This window comes from Lycium ferocissimum, chromosome 1, assembly GCF_029784015.1.
Source record: "Lycium ferocissimum isolate CSIRO_LF1 chromosome 1, AGI_CSIRO_Lferr_CH_V1, whole genome shotgun sequence".
Lineage (NCBI taxonomy): Eukaryota > Viridiplantae > Streptophyta > Magnoliopsida > Solanales > Solanaceae > Lycium > Lycium ferocissimum.
The window spans coordinates 9,297,053-9,318,790 of NC_081342.1; the positions used below are offsets into that span (position 1 = coordinate 9,297,053).

Here is a 21,738-nt window from a genome sequence, read left to right on the forward strand (position 1 = left end):
GACTGTTCGAGCAGTGCATTTTGACGGTTCTGTGCAACTCGATGGCCGTCAAGCAACTTGACGGTCCGTCAAGTGAACCGTCGATGTTGAGGCGGTGGAAGAGGTGGCTATTTGTATAAAATGATTTAAGCACGATCTGATCCTCATTTCTTCATTCCATCAGACTCCTAACACTCTTAAAGCTCTCCTAAACCTCTCCAAATCTCCCCCTATCAAATTAAGTAAAGATTAACCTAGATCCTAAACTAGTTCGTGTACAGTGATAGCTATTGTTGCTATTGAAGTTGTGGATGTTAAAGTTGAAAGAAGGATTTGAATTTAGAGTTTCTGGACCAAAAAAGGTATGTTCTTCATCTTGACTTTGATATTATGTTGTTTTTGGAAGATCTTAATGGTTTAAAGTAAAGGAAAACATGTCATAGGTGGATATATTGGTGTTGTTGTCTTATGGACTGATCTTCGAAGAAAGCTTTGGATGGATTTGTATACATTTATCATGTAATATCTTAATTATGTTGTTATTGATGTTTGGGAGCTGTTGTGGAATTACTTCGGAGTAGATAATTATAGGGAAAATATTGTCCGAATTTCGTTAACTCATTAACTGGTTGAGTTTGAGCGTTTAAGTGTTCCTATAGCCTGATTGTTGTATGAATTATCTTGGATGAAGATTTGCGCAGCTCGAAAGGTAGATTTTGAGTTGGTAACTGAGCGGCAAGGTATGTAAGGCTACCCCTTTCTTTCTTTTGGCATAATCCTTGTGAACTGAACGTACACGTAATGTTAATCCATAATGGTTCTACTTTTAGAGTTAGGGAATGATCCACTTGATTCATGCTCCACATTTTATCTTCAAAAAGTCTTGCTTAGATCCAGTTTGGTCTTTATAGTCACATGTACTCCTATCATGTTTTAAGAATTGCATTGCATTATATATATATATATATATATATATATATATATATATATATATATATATATATATATATACACACACACGTATATGGGGACACACACACGTAAAATACGCACTACCCTTGATGGTCATATGATAATACGATAATGATACGATGACGATGACGATGATGATGATGATCGGTCGATATGATATGATGGGATGCCCGCGAAGCAGCGTTATATATATATATATATATATATATATATATATATATATATATATATATATATATATATATATATATATATATATATAAACTCATGTACGCATGCACGTACTTACGCATATCATTAGCCCTCGAGGCAATTCGTACGCATAATAATTATAAACATGATTCATTCACGGGACGCCTTCGTACATACAGGTTGCATTTACTATGTGATATGTTGCCTTATGTCTCTTCATTATTATCTCATGCATTACATACTCAGTACATTGTCCATACTGACCTCCCTTTCTTGGGGTGTTGCATTTCATGCCCGCAGGTAGACAGTGAGACTGTTCAGACTCATAGACTATCTTTTCAGCAGTTGTACATGAGCACTCCACTTTTTCCAGAGTTGCAGTCCAGCTGGTATGATCTTTTTGTATATATATGGGCATGGCGGGGTCCTGTCTCGTCCTTATTATGATATGTACTCCATATAGAAACTCATAGACAGGTGTGTACAGCTAGAGGTCTTATGACCTCCTCGGTCCATATTTTTTTTATATAACATTTGATAGCCTTGTTAGCTTATATATGGCCACAAGTTGACGATGTACATCTATATATGCATCTTTTGGGCATGGGTCTCTTCCGCATTATGATATTTATGAGTTAGCTTTATGGCCCATTCAGATATGACTACGAGATGTACGTTTCGAGATGCTCGGCAGGTTAGCTCTGGGTGCCTGTCATGACCCTCTGGTTGGGTCGTGACACCCAAATTATGCAGAACATGATATTTGAACAGCAATTGCTAATAACACACTTACTAGCTACTACAAATTACAATATAAAGATCCATCCGTTCAAGAAGAAAAAACAACGGTAGTAACTAGCTTAGCTCGTTCACTTTATAGAAGAGACTGCTTTAATCGTGGAAGTATAATAGATACGGCTTTAATGGAGGAACATGGTAGATAGAATTAGTTTAGTCATAAATAGATGGTTTTTTTTTAAAAAAAATAAAATATAAAAGTTTGGGGTAGTTTTTAAAAGCTTTGAAAAGGCCAAAACATAGATGTTGGCCCAAAAAAAGGTTTGAGCCAGAATTTGGGATTTGAAGATTTGTCTTCAAAATCTGCTAGAATTTTATGGGCAAACAAATATTTGAAAACAAATCTTCAAAATATTCTCCCAAAATATAGGTGTCTAAATGGAAAATTTGGATAAATTTAAGGGTCCGCATATTGTTCGAGAGGAAGAAGACTAAGTTTAGATGTCTAAATGAAAAATTTGAACAAATTTAAAGGGCCGCATATGTATTCAGCGTTCTAAGTATGTCTTTTTTTAAAGAGACATATGTACCGCATAAAATGCAACAAATGAAGCAATACAACATACGGTTCTTTTTTTTGTTTCAGTCCATGGCTTGTAAGCTTGTGCCAGGTTTATTTCTAGAGAATTCTATTGCTACATTGCATTTCGGTGTGTACAGTTATGATATTCACAAAATGAATGTATGGTGTAAAATTGTTAAATCTCCATCCGATTGTAGATATTTGATTAAACTACGAGAAACAGACAAACAACCTTTCGCCACATAAATTTAAATGAAAATCACAATATACACGTGGCATCAAAAGACTGCATTAATCTCCAACTATCATTAATGACCTTAACGTTTTATCAAATTACTGTAACTATATATTAAGGTCCATCTTACCAAGAATAGTAGCATTAGCAGCAGACATGGCAATCCAGGTGAGTTTCCAAGAACAATAGTGTAATTAGTTAAATAAAATAAACTTAATTTGTTCGATAGATTATTGATTAATTGATTGTTTATTAAGTTTAGGCATGGTTCATGGATGAAAATTCAGAAGATCAAAGGCTACCTCACCAAAAATATCCACCAGAGTTTGTGTCTGTGGAGCAATTGGCTGAACTTGGAGTTTTGTACTGGAAATTGAATCCTAAAGATTATGAGAATGATCAAGAATTGAAGGAAATTCGTGAGAGTAGAGGCTACAGTTACATGGTATTTTTGTTATAGTACTACTTTGTCTTTGTGTTTTATCTTTGTTTCTTCAATTTTCTTTTTTGTGCAGTGTTGCTTTAATTTGCTTAATAAATCGAAAATGTGCATCTTTTGACCTTTGTGTTTAGCTTGAATTGAGGAGAACCTGTTAAATTATTCCAGTGGTTGTAATTATCCTAGGTATTTCCCAACTTGCACATTCCAGTCTTGTCAATTCTGATTTATGAGATTCATGTTTAATTTTAGTAATTCCTATTATCAGCATGGATCCTGTTGAACATCTTAGAATGGAAAATATGAGTTTGCAATAGATTAGGCCTAATGCTCCAATTATCTAAATCAAGAGTTCAAAATCAATTTGCCCGCAGGGGCCAGCGCAATTGGTAAAGGTTGACGACTTGTGTCTTAGGTCACAAGCTTGAGTCCTGCGCCAAGCGAACTAGTCCAGTATTTAACTGGCGAAGGGTAGAGGGGCAGGCTCATCATCACCGAGTTTTGAAGGCTGTGGCTTTGTCGAAGGGTTGGCTCCAGACAGATTTCTCCGTTATTTATTAAAAAAAAAAAAAAAAAAGATCAAAATCATTTTCCAGCTATTGTAACAAGGTTTAAGATTGACTTCCAAGTTTTTCTAATCTATGTCTCAATTCGCGTAACCGATAAAACACACTCTTGGAGCCTTAAGAACCTCATCTGTAAATTTTCTACTTTAGTTTTCTTGTTTTGTAAATTTTTAGATATTAAAAGATTGAGCTTCGATAAATCTTCTACACTTAAAAAGTAGGCTAGAGATATTTATTGTAGTTTTTCATCAGTAGGTAGTTTGAACTAGGAAGTGATCGCGAGATAAGAATGATGTTTTTTCTGAACTGTTGGACAAAATTATGTAGTAGACATGTGATTCATGGAATGAAAGAGTTAGAAACTTTTTCTCTCATAAGGCAATAGTTTAGTAGTGGGGAGTAGTAGGTTAATTTCTAGGGTGGCTTTCAGGTATACCACGATGGTGCTGCATTTGTGTAAAACATGACCCTAATTTGGTCGTAGCTTATTTGGTTCTCCATTTCTTGGAGTATTTCTTCAGGCTTAAATCAAGGATTTTGTTATTATTGTTGAGATTCCATTGGACAATTGTGCAATGGGATGAAAGTATACAGGAATGAGAGTTAAGTTGATACCTTAGAAGCTAGGGGAATGAAGTTGAACGAAGTGGTTCAGATTTCTCATCTTCCGGATAGAATAAAATAAAGTGAGAGATGGTTAAGTGGTAGTTTATGTTTTATAATTTGGTATCTTAGATAGAGTAATAATGATCTGAGAAGGTAGAGATTGAGCTCTATGTGGACCTCAAGCTGGCCAGGGAGATAAAGGGCAGCGAGGAGTACGCAATTTAAATACTGTTTCCCTGTCTTCTGAATCCTTTTTCTGATCTTTTTGCTGTATTTAGTTTTCAAGAGAAATCTTTTCTCAATTGAGGCCTTATGTCCAAAAGGAAGGTGACTTATGGTGAATATAGAATTGCCCCTATCGTAGCAAGTTGAACATGTGAACACTATACATCAGCTCTTTAGAAGTGCATGATTCAAGATTCAGCGTAAGTGGTCATTTCTTGTGTTCGTCGTAGCTCAGAAACAACTCCGTACACAAAAAATCAAAACTCGTAACTTAAGATTCTTGGATCTATTAGTCTATCTACTTTAAATGTAGTTTGCTTGAGCTACCAATACCGCACACATGATCTGTATGATTATTTCTATTTGTTATGTTCTCAGAGTGTAATTATTGTGTCCATTTTAAACTCCGTTTCTTTGCCAGCTAATTATACTGAGCTGCACTCTCATTTCTTAATCCTATCATGTGTTTGCTTTGAAGGATTTACTGGATTTGTGCCCTGAGAAGGTCGAGAACTACGAGCAGAAGTTGAAAAATTTCTACACGGAGCACATACACGCAGATGAGGAAATACGATACTGTCTGGAAGGGAGTGGATATTTTGATGTAAGAGACAAGGATGACCGTTGGATTCGCATCTGTATGAAGGCTGGTGATATGATCGTCCTGCCTGCTGGGATTTACCACAGGTTCACCCTCGACACAGGGAACTATGTCAAGGTGTGTAGAAACTCAAATTTCCCTTTTATTAAGCACAGAATAAAAGTTTCCACTTGCCAGTGACATTAACTAAGATCATATAGTAGTACTGAAAAATAAAATATGGGAAATCTGGGGCACATTTCTCTGTTTGACTTGTATATATTCTTAACTAGCCATAGGGAATGGTCAATAATTCAAGCTCTATCATAATCAACCAAAAGTAGTGAATTTCTACAGTTCAAACTAAGTGAATCTTGCCATTACATAATTTGATAATTTAAATTTGGTAACGCAATGACTCTATTTGAGTACTTGTATATATTGTTAACAAGCCTTAGGAGTGGACTAATAGTTCAAGCCCTATTCTAATCAGCTAAAGGAGTGGATTTTCTCCAAGTGAACCTTGTCGCCATTCAATTTTATAATTTGTAATGTAACGATGTAACTAACAAGTTCTTTGGTAAATATGATATCGCGATAAATGTTTTGTCAAATACCATTTTAATTGTGTGTTTCGTATGTATGATTGTGTGCAGTTGATGAGGTTGTTTGTGGGAGAGCCAGTGTGGACACCTTACAATCGACCACAAGAAGATCATCCAGCAAGGAGGGAGTACATCAAGAGCGTTACTGAAAGAGTAGGAGTGCCTCTTGCAGCACACTGAGACATGTATTTCTGGTTGAATGAGGCAAATTATTAAAACTTGGGAATATAGTTTGCTGCATATTTTGTATATTTGTATGGAATATATCCTGTATATCTGGAGACAGTGTAATCAACATTCTTATATGTTGCTACAAATGAATATATCTGGACTAGGAGCTTAGTGAATTTTATACCATGTTCAGATATTGCAATGGCCTGTACCCTGTGGTTTGATATTGGCACAAGGGATTAAATATCCCTAAAAGTTGTATACAGAAAACAAATATGGGGTTTCTAATAAATAGTTTTAGTAAAATATGGCTTTGTAAAATGAAATTCCTATTTTTTCAAATGAAGATTTGACTATTAAGTCTTTAAGATAGTCGCAACTTTATCTTTCATTAGGCATACGATCCCAATCTTACTAAAGATAATTTTCCCTTCTTCCACTCTAGAATTTTTATAAGAATGTCTTTTTCAATTCTGTTTTTTCCATAGGCAAGAATTTTAAGTATCATAATTACTAAATTTCAATCAGAAAGGAAATTCCTACTTGAAAGGAGACGAAAGGAGGAGAGGGGGGGGGAGAGGGGGGAGGGGAAGAAACGATAGAGAGGAGAAAAAAATGATGGCAGGGGCAAATAGGATTATTGAATGCGCAATGGCTGCTTATCGGAAGGATGGGGCGGATAATTATGCTTAACGGTTCGGCTTATCAGTTATCGATTTTTAAGTTTACTTATTCGCTAGCCAACAAATAAGATAACGATTGGTTCGGTATCGAATTAGCTAGGGCGGTTATCGAATTGTGTATCGACTGTATCGACTAAATCTAAAATTATAATCACAACATGCACTCCACTAGAATTATAAAGCTATTGCCCACTAGTAGGGCAGAAGGAAGTTATTTTCAGTAATATGCCACATTTGGTTATTTTCAAGAAGCCATTTTCGAGGAAATCAACCCAACACGTTATAAGTTGTTGGATATGGAGTGGTAAGACTTTCTGAATGTATGACATGCAATTCAAGTCTCATAAAGCATTTTTTTTCTCTCAAGTGTATTTCTGTTTATTAGTAATTTTTGCATATAGAAGAGTTACAACCAGAAGCTCTAATTATGTGGTTCTCTACGAAGCCCATCCAATCATTTATACATAGGGGTAACAATGTAAATATAATAATTCTTTAACGGCTTAACAGTTTATCCAATAAGGAAATTGAGTAATCTGCCCTCGCACCGTTGAAATGGTTAATTATAAAATCTTAAACCGTTCACCGACCGTTAATTCAATAACCTGATACCAATAAGCCAATAAGCAAATTTTGCGGTTGGGCTATCGATTATGGTTCGGTTTTGAACAGCCTCAGCGCAAATAGGATTATTGAATGCAAAAGTAAGGGGAAAATTTGATGAAATAGATAATTGAATGCACTTTATGGAAGAATAAGTATTTATTGGAATGCAAGTATTGTTAAAGAATCTGCGTGATGTTTGGAAATAATAATAACACGTATCAAGACAGCTAACGGTTAAGCCACTAATCATACATCTAATAAAATAAAGTCGGGCACTATTGAAACAACTCATAAAAGTTGTTTTAGAGGGTTAAAGCTTTTCTTAAAGAGAATCTCTTCAATATACTCGACTAAGAAAGGATCGATTGTTAATCTCATTGTATGACTTGGTTGTTCGGAAAAGCAATTAATTCAATTAGACTAGTGAAACGGAAGGCAATAAAAGAATTAAATACGATTATTATAATGAAAACTTCTTGAATAGGACAAAAATATACGGGCAATTTGCAGGATTGCCCTTCGCTGGGGGTGGTCTTTAATTTTTACCCCTCAAAATGGTGGTCTTTAAATTCTGCCATTCGGGCGGTAAATTTTGCCGCAAAAAGAGCGAGAATTGGGCTGCATAGGCGTAAATTTCGGACCGTCTCGCCTTAAGGCGAATTTCTCCTTCAGCAATTTGCATGGGTAGAAATTTCGTTCGTGCAGCCCAAATTTCATTTTAAGGCAAAATTTTATTGGGCAGATTTGCAATTGCAAAGTCTACATTGCGATTTTTTTTTTAACTGAGCTGGGGTTCGAACCCACAACCTTGGGGTGTTAGGCGAGGGGTAAAATTTGAAGGGCAAAAATTAAAGACCACCCCAAATAAAGGGCAATCCGCGCAAAAAAAAAAAAAAAAGCTATATAATTACTAAAAGCCTTCAAAATCGTACGTCAATTGTTTAAAATAGCGTCCCCTTTTCACTTAAATAAGTACTAGTTTATGGGGGAAAGACATAGAAACATCCTTAAATTATGGTGAAATTGTCAACTACACACGTAAATCATGAGTGGGTCCTATGATCCTCCTGGACTTATTTTTTCGTATTATTTACCACCGTAACTTATATTTTCATATTATTTACCCCTTCACTAATTACCTAATACGTAAAATAAGTAAAAACACAACATGTGAAAACACACACTTATTCTAAAAATTAAAAAAAATTAAAAAATTAGCCTTGGGCGCTAAACTCCCATTACGCGTCGGGTTTGAGGATCGGAAGGGTTGGACCACAAGAGTCTACTGTACACAGCCCTACCCTGTATTTCTGTAAGAGATTGTTTCTACCGTTTGAAACTGTAACCTCGTGGTCACATGGCAACAACTTAATGTGTTTTTTCATTTCATTCTTTCAAACCCAAACGATCGGACTCTCATCAAGTGATTTAAAAAATAAAAATAAAAATAAAAATAAAAGAAGAGATGGAGATCTTAAAAGTGAAAGATGGAGTACGAATGGTTTAATTTGAGAGAGGATGAGGGTCCGATTGTTTGAGTTTGGAAGAATCAAATGAGAAAAGACATTAAGAACCTGTTTTTTAAGTTTAGAATAAGCGCGTGTTTTCACATGTTGCGTTTTTACTTATTTTCTTTATTAAGTAATTAGTGAAGAGGGTGAATAATACCAAAAAAATAAGTTCTTAGATCTGTAGTTAGCAATTTCGCCATAATTTAGTGGTGCTTCTATGCCTTATTCCTAATTTACTGCTCCATAATTCGAAAATTAAAAGTTGCATTCCCACGTGACATTACAAAGTGGTTAGCATCCCTTAAAGGACCAGTTCTTTATGAATTTAATCAAAAGTTTAAAAGAAAGCTTTTAATGAAAATCTTATACTATATTATATGGATTAGTTGATTACTGAACCTGAATTAAGTTGTATCTGATGCTACCAAGAATAGAAAAAGAAGACATAGTAGTGAATTTCAATATCTGATAATGCAGGAATAAAATCAGTGCTTCAATAATGAGTTCATCCGAAATTAATATTTTTAATGCGAAGTATAAATTTTGTGTAAAAATTCATAAAAATTACGTATGATTCCAATATTTTAGAACTTTTTTATCCAGTATGGAAATATTTTTTTGAAGAAAAAAATATTTCTATACAGAATATAAAAGTTGGTCAACATTTACTGAGTTATTTTTCTCGATCAATATAGCTTTGAAATTTCATTTTTAAAAAAATAGTATAAACAAATAGATAGTATCTATTGCGTATTTAAGTCGAAATCAAATTGTATAATGTACAAGCAGGTAAAGCAATAAACTCATTGTTGATCAAATGTTATAACAACGTGATCTCAAGAAGAAGACTAATGCAGCTTCAATTGATATTTTCACCGCTTGATCAAATAATAAATGAAAATTTTGATCAAATGAATTATGGAATGCAAAGAAGTAGTATTTATTGGAGTTCAATTCTTTTAGAATTTGCGTATTATTACTAGTATAAAATGACTCTAAACCTTGAAAACTTTTTGTCAATTGTTTAAAACAGTTTATGCCCCCACCTCCACTTAGATAGTGTTTAATACTTGATAGTTAATACTTAATACGAATACCAGAAGTTCCATTCCAATGGGCCATGACAACGAGATTAGCAGTTTTGACTAATTCTTCATGAATTTGGTCGGAAATCTAAAGTAAAGTCTTTAATAAAAATTCTTTTGTATTAGTATTACAGATTACTGAAACTGAACATGTTACCCATTATAATAATTATAAAAAAGACACTAGTAATAATATAACTTGGATTCACACTTAACTAGCCTCGAAAAGGAAAAAGTCGTTTGAATTAGAAGAATAGTGATATTATTTTTAGTTTTGGAAAATACTAAAGTATCCGCCCCTTGGAAAAAAAGAAGCAACATGACATTCCACTTGAAAAAAAAAAAGACTATGGACATTGACTTGAAAATGGTTCCACTATATATTTTCTTCTAGCACTCAGCACTGGTATCAGAAAAGAGGTATAAGCAAATAAAGCAAAGATGGCATACATTGCAAAGGTACGTAATTGACAATTTTCTTTTTTAAAGTTTTCATTCGTTGTTCTTGGTAGGATATACAAATTTTCTTGAATTATTATGGGTGTTTCATAGATAATCAAAGTCGAGGCACTTTCATGCAGTAGCTAGAATTTTAATAAGAGTGTGATGTATACGAATTTTAGTCACAGTTACAGTATACAGTAGTACTCCTACTAATTTATTATCTAATATTATTCTTCTTTTTTTCTATTTAGAAGATATTTCATGCCCCTAAAAGGTACATCAGTGTGCCGTTGGAAATTGACCATAATTTTATACACTACAAAAAATAAAATAACAATAAGCTATGAAGTCCCCATTAATGATATCTATCGCTAAATAGCTCGTAACAAACATAATTTTTTGAATAAGATTAAAGACGAACTTTTGTTGTTTAGTGAATGGTGAACAAAATCAAAGATAAAAGGAGAAGTTATACATTTGGCCGCTTGGCCAAAAATACTTATAGACTCTAGCCAATATTCATATAGTATTATATATCTACTAACTATTTTTTTTTTGGACGGACGGCTTTTTAGATTTATATCCCAAAATAAAATGGTTAGGTTTTTAGAAATTAGAAAAAAAAAAAAAAACATGAGCATTTCCCTCTAGCCAGATGATCGATAGGGTGCATTCTTGGAGGAGCTAGCTATTTTTTTTCCCGTTAAAATGGAGAATGAAACTAATTCAAAATTTTTCTACACAGATACTATTTATTTCCCTAGCCTTCTTTTTTGGAATGGGGGTTGGTCAGCTATCAGAAGTAGAAGAGTATTATAATAAGGATCTCAGCCGAGAAGAAGTGATAGAAGCATGGTACATGGATGATAGTGATGACAATCAAAGGCTTCCACATCACCGTGTCCCAAATGAATTTGTGTCTCTTCACAAGCTTGCTGGTAAAAAATCTATTCTAGTTTATATGGCAATATTTTCATTTTAGTTCGGTTTAAACATAATGCTTACTAGATGAAAGATTGTGTAGGTGAAAACCATTTTTTATGCTTATGTTTGAGTTACTTTTGATTTGGAGGGTGTGAATCCAATAGTTCCCATGTTGCAACCTGCAAGGATATCGATATATTATAATTTCTCTAAGTCCAATCACGTGGGATAGAAAAAGTGAACCGACCCTTTAGTGGTTGTTTGGTTGCTGAACTTTTTTAGGTATTAGTAATGCATGAGTAGTTATGCAGCATTTAGTTATGCTGGTTTAATAATTATTCATATATTTTCATCTTCTATCGTGCATAAAATAAAATATAGATTCCATCATACATAACTCATACATGTATTAGTTTTGCGAGATTCTAAATAGCTAGTCAAACATCGTATTTGGTGTGTTGAATTTTATATATAGAAAAAAAAAATGCTACCAAACAAGTTATGCTGAATTTAATACATGAATAAATCACCTCCTAACCAGCGATTAACGACCCCTAGTCCTCGCTTGACATGACTCGCCTCATTGTATTTGAGGTAAATTAACCTCAAGTTACAAGTTGAAGTCCTGGATTTGTCAGCCCTTTAATTAATTTAATGGAAAAGGCTCAAATATGCCATCCAACTATCGGAAATTGCTCATTTATGCCACTAGTCTATAGTTTGGCTCATTTATGCCCTCGAACTATAGAAAATGGCTCATTTATGCCATCGAACTATAGGAAATGACTCATTTATGCCACTTATCAATAGTTTGACTCATTTATACCATCACCTATTACCGAAATGACTCATTTATGCCACTTATCAATAGTTTGACTCATTTATACCATCACCTATTACCGAAATGACTCATACATGCCCTTTTTCATTTACGCCGGTTTTACAATACCAGATATGACATGTGGCCTCCAATTAGAGGTCCACGTCGTTTAATTAAACCAACCCAATTTTAAATAACAAATTAATAAAAAATCCGATCCATACACCTTACCCACCCACAACCATAATCTAGTTGGAGGCTACGTGTCATATATGGTATTGTAAAACCAGCTTTAATGAAATATGGCATGGACGAGTTATTTTGATAACAAGTGATGACATAATGAGTCAAACTATTGATGAGTGGCATAAATGAGTCATTTCCTATAGTTCGATGGCATAAATGAGCCATTTCCTATAATTTGATGGCATAAATGAGTCAAACTGTTGACGAGTGGCATAAATGAGCCATTTCTGATAGTTGGATGGCATATTTGAGCCTTTTCCGTTAATTTAATTAGGTACTTACTGTGAAATTTTCAGAGCTTGGAGTGCTCAGCTGGAGACTTGATGCTGACCAGTATGAGACTGATGAGGAGTTGAATAAAATTCGAGAATCACGTAAATATCTTTACATGGTATGTTGGATTTTACATAATCAGAATGCTTTTGATATTTATATGGATTAAACTTTCCCTTTTTTTCATAAAGCTTATTTGAGCATAAATACTAGCTAGTATTACAGTATTTGCAAATTCCGAAAGACAATTGCAGCATTTGCATATACGTGCTAACTTGATCATGTGTATTTTGCTTAAACTAATCGTAACATTAATATAATCGGTTCTAAGGTGTAATGAAGAAGTGGTTTTCACTTACAAATTTTCGGTTTCAGAAGAAAAAATTGAAGTAAAATTCAAGTCGAAACAATTGGCTTGGACAAACTTTTTTCATCTTCAACTTCAAATAATATGTTCAGCTTCAACTCAAATATTGTCCAAACGCCTATATTATTTCTTCAGGACATTATTGAGGTTTCCCCAGATAAATTACCAAATTACGAGGATATGATCAAGAAATTCTTTGAAGAACACCTGCACATTGACGAGGAAGTCCGTTACTGTCTCGGAGGAAGTGGTACTGCTAAAATCCATTGATTAGAAATTTGCAAATTAATCTGTCAACTGTACTCTTGTTGCTAAATTAATATACTTCTTGTTATAGGTTATTTTGATGTCCGGGATCGTAATGACGCTTGGATTCGGATTTGGGTAAAGAAAGGAGGACTGATTGTTGTGCCTGCTGGAATTTATCATCGTTTCACACTTGATTCAAGCAATCACGTTAAGGTACTTATTAACATAAGCCAAATGATGAAATTCTATAGATCTTGCTTTAATTTCCATTTTCCTTTTCATCACCCTCAACATTGCTTGCACTTTTTCTCTAGTATATTTGTTAGTGCATGATCATTATGGATTTCTATAGCTTCTTGAGATTGAGATTTGAGGCAGTCAGGCAGGGGTGGAGCTAAAGGGAGGCAATATGCATGGTTCAATTGAATCTTTTTTTCCAAAAAATTATGCTGGTAAAATAGCGCAAAAATGATGTATAAGCTATTGAATCTCCTTGATAAGGGAAGATTCTAGTATAGTGCTAAAGGTGGTTTAAAAATTTCTTTAGGTCATAATTTCAAATTCTAATAAGTGTTATACTCTAGTTTTTTTTTTTCTTTAATACGGCTTTTATATGAATTTTTGACTCCGCCACTAATTGAGGCATAATTGTGTTCTTGTAAACTAGTACTTGATTAGTAAATCAATGAAATACGATTTTTATAGGCAATACGGCTGTTTGCTGGTGATCCAATTTGGACAGCGTATTATCGTCCACATGCAGATCATCTGCCTGCAAGGTCTTTCTGTAAACCTCCCGTCTTCTTTTTTACTATAAATTCTTCTCCTTGTAATTTGGTGATTAAACATAATTAATGATCTTGGGCATGGACACTAAAGAAAGAACAGATTTTTATTTGCAGGAAACAATATGTTGAAACTTTTGGGATGATCACAGAAGGCACTGCTCAAGCAATTAATGATGATGCTATCGATAATGTTGACGAACTTTAAACCTTTTTAGGCCCTAATAATATAAGATTTACCATGGTTGTTCTCTAGTCCCAGATGTACATACCTCTGCTTGCCAAATGTTGAATTCTAACGTGTAAATAATCTTTTATCGGAGATTGAACTTTATAGTGTTATACAGGTGGAGCTCTTGGGTCCTTTTTTTTAATTTTCGACATACAAGTGGAGTCACATTTAATTGCTCAAATTTTTGTGATTACGGTATTCTTTTCAATTTGAACATCATTACTTGCTTGGCTTGGATCGAACACTTGTTTCTCTTTTCATCTTCATATTTATCGAATGTTGGAAGTATCCCATATATTGTCAATACTGTATGTGTTTGTTGAATTCAGACATGGATCGAGATATTGAAGAATAACAACTCACCATTAATGGTGAATGAACAATTACAAACAAGCAACCATGAGAGGAGAGAGTAAAATTGGAGAGAAAATATCTCATATCATTGAGAATGAAAAACTGTAAACTGTATACACATGTGAGGAGGTATATATATACAATCCTAACCGACTATCCTGACTATCTTGACAGCTGGATCTGAGCTGGATTAACTAATGAGCTGGATTAACTAACTAACAACTTCCCATGATCCACTCCTAATCTTATACCAACCACGAGCTAACTAACTACTGAACACATTTGCTAATCGACTAAGTATGTGAAGCTAACTATGATCGTATACAATAGATAGGTAGATATACATGTGGATATACAAATGCAGACTTAAGTCTTAATACCCCCCTCAAGTTGGAGGTGAGGTGAACACTGCCAATTTGCCTAGGATGGTATGATGCTTCACCAGTGAGAGCCTTGGTTAGAATATCAACTAGTTGATCACCAGTGCCAATATGATGAAGAGAAATGAGACCCTCCAGAAGCTTAGTTCCAAAGTGACAATCCACCTTAATGTGTTTTGTTCTCTCGTGAAAGACAAGATTCTTGGCAATTTGTAAGGCTGATTGACTATCACAAAACACAGGAATGGAATCAGTAAATGGAACAGTTAGTTCATCAAAGAGTCTATGCAGCCAAACAAGTTCTCCAACCACTTTTCTGAGGGATCTGTACTCAGCTTCAGCTGATGAGAGTGATATAGTATCTTGCTTCTTGCTTTTCCAACTGATAGGATTGTTCCCTAGAAGTACAATGTAACCAGAAACAGACTTTCTAGAGTCAGGGCAAGAAGCCCAACCAAAGTCGCAGAAGGCTAGAAGTTGAAGATCAGGTGTGCAAGACATGAATATACCCAAGGCAGGGTCATTTTTGAGGTATCTGAGCATGGAAAAACAGCTGATAGGTGAGGTTGTCCGAGATTGATGGATATAAATTATTCATGTAATTTCAGTATAAAAGTATATATTGTTAAATAAAAATATGAATAATTTATATCATATTCTCGCACTTTTCTAACAAATCTTGCAGGAAAAAAAAATACATGGAAAAAGAGAAGAAGCAAGAAATAAAAGCCCAGGAAGGAGGATGTATCCATGACAACTTCACCAAAGACTACACAAAGTCAAGAGATACAAAGTTATGGCAAATTGTCACTAAGATTTCATGACAAATTATCATGTCAATTTCTCACCAAGATTGCATGATAAATTGCTGTTATACCCCATTTAAACGGGTTAAACTAGAGTACAACATATTGGAGATTCCTATTTTTTGCTTATTTTAAGGAGTCGCCACCTAATTAATTTTAAGGTGAATTAGGGCACCCAATCTATTAACTAAGGTAAAACCTAACTATACCTCTGTTAATGGTCTGCTTAAATTTTAATTCTAGGTAAGGGTTCTAATTATCCTAAAGGGAAGGGATTAGGCATCCTTTAGAATCCGTAACTACGGTTATCCGGCCAAACTTAGGTTAATTAATTTAAGATTAAAAGTAATGATTAAATTTCAAGAAAATAACTTATAAATATTGTTGAGATTGTAAAGGAAAGTATAAATATACTAACTTGTAACAATTATAGTGATTTAGCATAAAGGCAAATTTTAAATGCTTTTACAAATAAGATTTATGAATGCGGTTAAGATTTTGAATAAAACAAAATAATACATTTTAAGATGGGATAATTCGCATAAAACAACATTTTTAAATGCTATTTAAAAATAAACTTATGAATGTTAATAAAGCTTTAAATACTAATGCTACTTAAATAAGGCCCAAGAATATTACTAAGGCTTTAAATGAAGATGTAATAATGCTATTTTTTTTAAAAATAGATTTGCAGAAACTATATACTAATTTATATAAGCAAAAGAAAATGCGGATTTATGCAGCGTCTTTATAAATATTTGAAGTCACTCAAATGACGCGATATTAACTGGTTTTACATTTTAGGAGTATGAACAGAAATTCTCTTTATCCTTTATTACTTACTATATTTGGCTAAGAAAGAAAATATGTACAGTTGGATAAGTCTTGGAAAATATTTATAGAATATATTTGAGTTTATATTTTTGCACATTAATGATGTTTTGAAATTAATATAATAAGTATAAAATATAATTCCTTTAATTCGAAAACATGAATTTATATCGTCAATTATTCTAGAGGTGAACATTATAGACACTATAAATGACTTTAATACAAAGAAGAAAATAAAGTTCATGGAATTAATTATTAAGTTTTTCTTAAATTAACTACCCATTACTAAAACTAAATCTCATTAATTCTTCTAAGGTTCATCTAAATTAAGCAAATAAAAACAAAATAAAGAGTTAGTCATGCAATACAAATTAAATGCACAAAAAATAAAATAGAAGGGCCCATAAGCCAAATGGGCTCAACCCATTTTAGGATTGCTGCTGCTGTGTCTTTTTTTCTTATTGGGCTTTGACCCAAAACTTCATTTTTATTCCCTTGGCTGCGGACAGAACTGAACAGAGGAAGAATAATGTTTTCGTTGGGCCTTGGCCCAACACCGAATGCGGAAGACGAGTCCCTCGGACGTGTATGAGGTCCATGCAAAAAAAGAAAAAAAAAATGAAAGAAAAAGATTAGTATGCGGTCAATGAATTATATTAAACATATGAAATACAAACTCAAACGAATCAGCCGATCGTGTATATTCTATATATATTTGAAGCATGCCTTATGTATACACACTCATAGGGATGTATAGAAGGTCAATGGGGATTCAACCGAGTCACGAACCTTATGACAGTTATCTAAACTTAATTTCCATTTGAGAGGTGAAACGGTTCAGCACTAAAAGAAACAACTAAGCAATTGCGAATGTCATTCTTATTTCCTTTGTTCAGTATCCACTCATAACCATGTTGACCTTCATTCTGGAATAATCTAAAAAAAAAACTTACATGATATCCAAATTCAAGTTATCTTCATATATACTTCCCTTGGCATTAAAATTGAAACCTCTAAAATCAACCTTTCTCATCTCATCCTTTCTAACCATCATAGATCAAACATGCTAAAAAGGTCATGAATGAAGACTCTTCCTCAAGTTACCATCATGTAAATTTAGAATAAATTGCGATTAAGATGTACCAAATTCCTAAAAATGAAAGTTACTTTTTCTTCAACTGTCAATAAATCCAAAATTCTCCATCCAATGAAGTTTTAATAAAAAAAACAAAATAACACAAAAGACAGCCAAGCCAACAGATTCCAGGACTAAAACAAAACAGTTGACGATGGCCAAAGAAAGATTCAGCTTTGCAACATTTCTTTTTTGCTCCTATATTCTTCTAATTGCCCTGGTGGTATTGAAAAATTTAGCAAATTTTACCAAATAAAGATCTGAAACAAAATCCACCCATTCTAGAACTATAATAATGGAACACTACTTTCATGGTTCCTAAAAAAGTGACAATCTGTGCACTAGAACAGCACACAAACAAGCTGCAAACTTTCAAGTATAAACATGTCTACATAATTCTTGACAGGCTAAAACAAGGAGGGGTGTAGAAATTCATACTCTATTGACTAAATAAAAAGTACTTCTTGGACTTGCCAAAGAGGAAAAAAAAAACAAACAATGAAGCTATGAAGGAAAAAAAAAATCAAGAATTCAAAAGGACAGTTGATGGAGCTCCATTTACATTTTAAGCCAAGAGACAGTCAAGAAAGAACTTAAGCCGGTGAACTCTCGAATCAATACTTGATACGCGACAAGGAATACCAAAGATGGAGTTGATATTAGCTAATGAAAGGAAGCCGCTAACAAACTATACTAATGAGAAATCGAAGAGAAACATTCTAACTGAACATTTAGTCTCATTAGGCATGCTTTTAAATGTATATGACAGCCATTTGACATACTAATATACAATGTAACTAGGCTTACAATCATAGTAAGGGTGTAAACCAGCTTAAAACAGGAAAGTAATAACTAAACATGTCCTAATAACTGAACTAATGACACTTTAGCATGATACGACAATATAATACGGACTAAATTACTTAACCAAATAATATAACCAGACTAGACATAGCTAAACAGGACTTAAAAAAAAACCAGCAAGCAGCAGCTAAATATGATTAAACTAGCGCTTAACGTACATAACATTCTGAACAGAAACTAAGACAACTAAAGGCTTAGCGAGTAAAGAAAACATAAGAAACGACTAGAAAGAGGAGGAATTGCTCATGCCTTTCACAAACAGCGAAACAGTGACCTTTAAACCAATATTTTCGAATCAAACACTGAGTATATTAATACACGCCGACCGTTATCAAAGACGAATGTAACTTCTTATTTTACGATGTCGAACATAACTATCTATTTTATGGCGTCAAACAACAAATTTTAACGTCAACCTCAACTCGAGACTGAAAATATTGCAAACACATAAACACAGAACATAAATATGCGTCGAAATCACAATGAACTAAAAATGAGAGGAGATCATACTGACCTTTTGCGAGTGCAGCGAACAGGGTGCGGGGTCTCCGATTCACACTCGAACGCGACGAAAACCAATTTGCTCGGATTAAAACAAATCCCCAAATCAACAGAGATCGAAGAGGACTTTAAGACTAATATTTTGAGGTTACACTTAACAGGCGATTTGGAAGTTGAAAGGGGGAGAGGAGGCGGAAAAAAAGAACTTTTCTTTTTCAAATGACCTGAAAGCGAGTATTTATAGGCTCAGATTAGGGTTTCGGGTTTTTAAAAATTTGGCTCCAAGACGAGAATCAAAGTTGTTTGAAATCAAGATCAGCTCTGAAAAGCTGATTTTCCTCAGAAAATCAGAGTTGTTTTGGCTCTTAGTGTTGACTATCCGTTGGAGGTAGAAGAGAAAGAGACCTTACAGTCACGAGATGGGGGATACGAAAAATGGCGAGGCAAACCTGCGGATTTGATGAAAGGGAAAAAAAAAATTCATGGAAGTGGAAAGGTGAGGAAGAAGAAGAGAATGGCGTGGCTGCATATGCTGAAGAAATCGATGGACTCAAATAACGAAATGGGCCGGGTCGCAGCTAATTGGGCTCGGCTTGGGCTGGTCTTTACACGAATTGGATCCTAAAAAAATGGGCTGCCTTTTCCAATTTCATGGCTTACAAATGGGAAATTAAACACCCTTTAATAAATTACATATTGACAAGTGCTTAAGTGAATAAATTATGCAGTGCAAAGTATAATCACTAGTAGCTATATGGCAATGAAAATTATACGATATCATAATAGTTGCGCGATGAAGTTTAAAAGTAAATAAATGCCATTGTTTAATTGCATAAAATAAATGCGATGCGTTTCTCATAAGATGGTAAAAAAAAATGTTAAAATGATAAAAATGCAGATTATCATAATACAGGTAATAATAATTAAATAATAATAATAATAATAGTAGGGATAATAGTGATAAGAATAATGACCTCTAGTGATTGTAATAGAATAATGAAACGCCGTTAAAATCTAGTAAAAGTCAATAATTATAGTAAAATATAAATAATTATTTCATAAGTTGCCAAAAATACTAAAATGTAAATAAATATTTGGGGAAAGGCGGGACAAAATTGGGTGTCAACAATTGCTATGTCAAATTCTCATCAAGGATATAATATTATATTGATATTCTCTTGCAATTTCTCACCAAATCCTTGTAGGAATTCTCCTATAAATAGGCACATGTTTGTAGAAGAAAAAAAAAATCCAATCTTTCATCCTATTTGCATCCAATAGTGAAGAGGACACAAGACTAGTCTTGGTGTCTCTCTTGGCTCTTTGTTGTAGTTAAAAATATTCTCCTAGTCTTTATTAAAAAATATTCTCCTAGTCTTTATTTCTATTTAGTTTTCTACTCTATAATGGAGTAAGTTTCCTTGGTTGGGATACTAGATAAAGCTTGATGAAGCTATTATAATAAACATCTTTATGTTATTAACTTCTTATATTGGGATTTTCTCTTTATCATCTTTATGCACCAAGGTATTTGATATTAATTATATCTATTATTGAATATAATTATATCTCTTTACAAAAATATTTATTTTATTATTTTATTTCTTATTCGGGAGAAGAGAACGATTTAAACAAGTTTATTGATTTAAATGATCTTTATCTTATTTCTTTTAGTCCTAATTCTCGCGGAGGGATTAACTCAAATAAGTTTATTGATTTAAATGATCTTTATCTTATTTATTTTAGTCCTAATTCTCACAAAGGGATTGACTCAAATAAGTTTATTGATTAAGGGATCTTTGTCTTATTTCTTTCAATCCTAATTCTCACGGAGGGATTGACTCAAATAAGTTTATTGATTTAGCAAAAGCTAATCGAAAGAGGCTTTTGTTCACTTGGTGCACTCAACTAAGATAATTCTTGTTTGAAGCCATTACTTTAATTGGTTAACTACACTAATCAAAAGAGGTGTTACTAATTAATTATTATTTAATGTCACTAATTAATTGTCAATTAATTAATAGTATAAGCGAGAGTGGTGCTATTAACATATTGTCGTTATGTGGAGTGATTGCATTAGAAATAAGCAATCATTCCTTAAATAGAGATATAAATAATAAACTTTTGATTTTATTATAATAATTTTATCTTGCCGATTCAAAATATCCCAACCTCTATCTTTTATTAGAAAAATTCAAAAATATTTCTTATTTTACTATTATACTTTTCAAGACTTTTGAACAACTCTCTTTTCATCAATTTGATCCTCTCAAATAGTAACAAAAATAATACAAATCTATAGCCTAGGTGGTTCCAATCTCTATGGGACGATATCTTAAACTTTACTATAATTTGACAGAGTACGAGCAGAAAATACCTATGCACATTGGTCTCGTCAAATTTTTGGCGCCGTTGCCGGTGATTGGTAAACAGCTACTTCAGATTAATTATTTTATGACTACTTTGAGATTATTTTTTTTTAACTATATATTCAAGTATTTTATTTCCTAATACTTGACAAGTGTTAGGGGACTAAAACTTGAAGCCATTTTTTACCATTATTATATTGATATTAATAATATTATATTATTATATTATGTTATTATATTATTATATTAATGTTATTATATTATATTATTATTATTATATTATATTATTATATTAATATTATTATATTATTGAATTTATATTATATTATTATTAATATATATATATTATCATTATTTAACTATCTTCTATTTTATTTTCATT

At 33.2% G+C, this 21,738-nt stretch overlaps 2 protein-coding genes across 2 annotated transcripts; both read left to right on the plus strand.

Moving 5' to 3' along the window:
• Positions 1–2,716: 2,716 nt before the first annotated feature.
• LOC132046694 (acireductone dioxygenase 1) lies at positions 2,717–6,083 on the plus strand. Its single transcript, XM_059437412.1, has 4 exons — positions 2,717–2,867; positions 2,962–3,144; positions 5,014–5,253; positions 5,772–6,083. Exons 1-4 carry the CDS (start codon positions 2,856–2,858, stop codon positions 5,898–5,900), a joined length of 564 nt encoding a protein of 187 aa, XP_059293395.1. The 5' UTR covers positions 2,717–2,855; the 3' UTR covers positions 5,901–6,083.
• Positions 6,084–10,155: 4,072 nt separating this feature from the next.
• On the plus strand, positions 10,156–14,297 carry LOC132046710 (acireductone dioxygenase 2-like). The gene is made up of 7 exons (XM_059437437.1): positions 10,156–10,235; positions 10,966–11,158; positions 12,507–12,601; positions 12,986–13,100; positions 13,188–13,312; positions 13,805–13,878; positions 14,002–14,297. Exons 1-7 carry the CDS (start codon positions 10,218–10,220, stop codon positions 14,090–14,092), a joined length of 711 nt encoding a protein of 236 aa, XP_059293420.1. The 5' UTR covers positions 10,156–10,217; the 3' UTR covers positions 14,093–14,297.
• The last annotated feature ends 7,441 nt before the right edge of the window (positions 14,298–21,738 follow it).

What these genes read in the sequence shown, in the direction of transcription:
- LOC132046694 (XM_059437412.1), top strand. An exon ending in GTAGAGGCTACAGTTACATG is followed by an intron (nt 3,145 to 5,013) that starts GTATTTTTGTTA and finishes TTTGCTTTGAAG; the next exon opens with GATTTACTGGATTTGTGCCC. An exon ending in ACACAGGGAACTATGTCAAG is followed by an intron (nt 5,254 to 5,771) that starts GTGTGTAGAAAC and finishes GATTGTGTGCAG; the next exon opens with TTGATGAGGTTGTTTGTGGG.
- LOC132046710 (XM_059437437.1), top strand. An exon ending in CACGTAAATATCTTTACATG is followed by an intron (nt 12,602 to 12,985) that starts GTATGTTGGATT and finishes TTATTTCTTCAG; the next exon opens with GACATTATTGAGGTTTCCCC. An exon ending in GCAGATCATCTGCCTGCAAG is followed by an intron (nt 13,879 to 14,001) that starts GTCTTTCTGTAA and finishes TTTTATTTGCAG; the next exon opens with GAAACAATATGTTGAAACTT.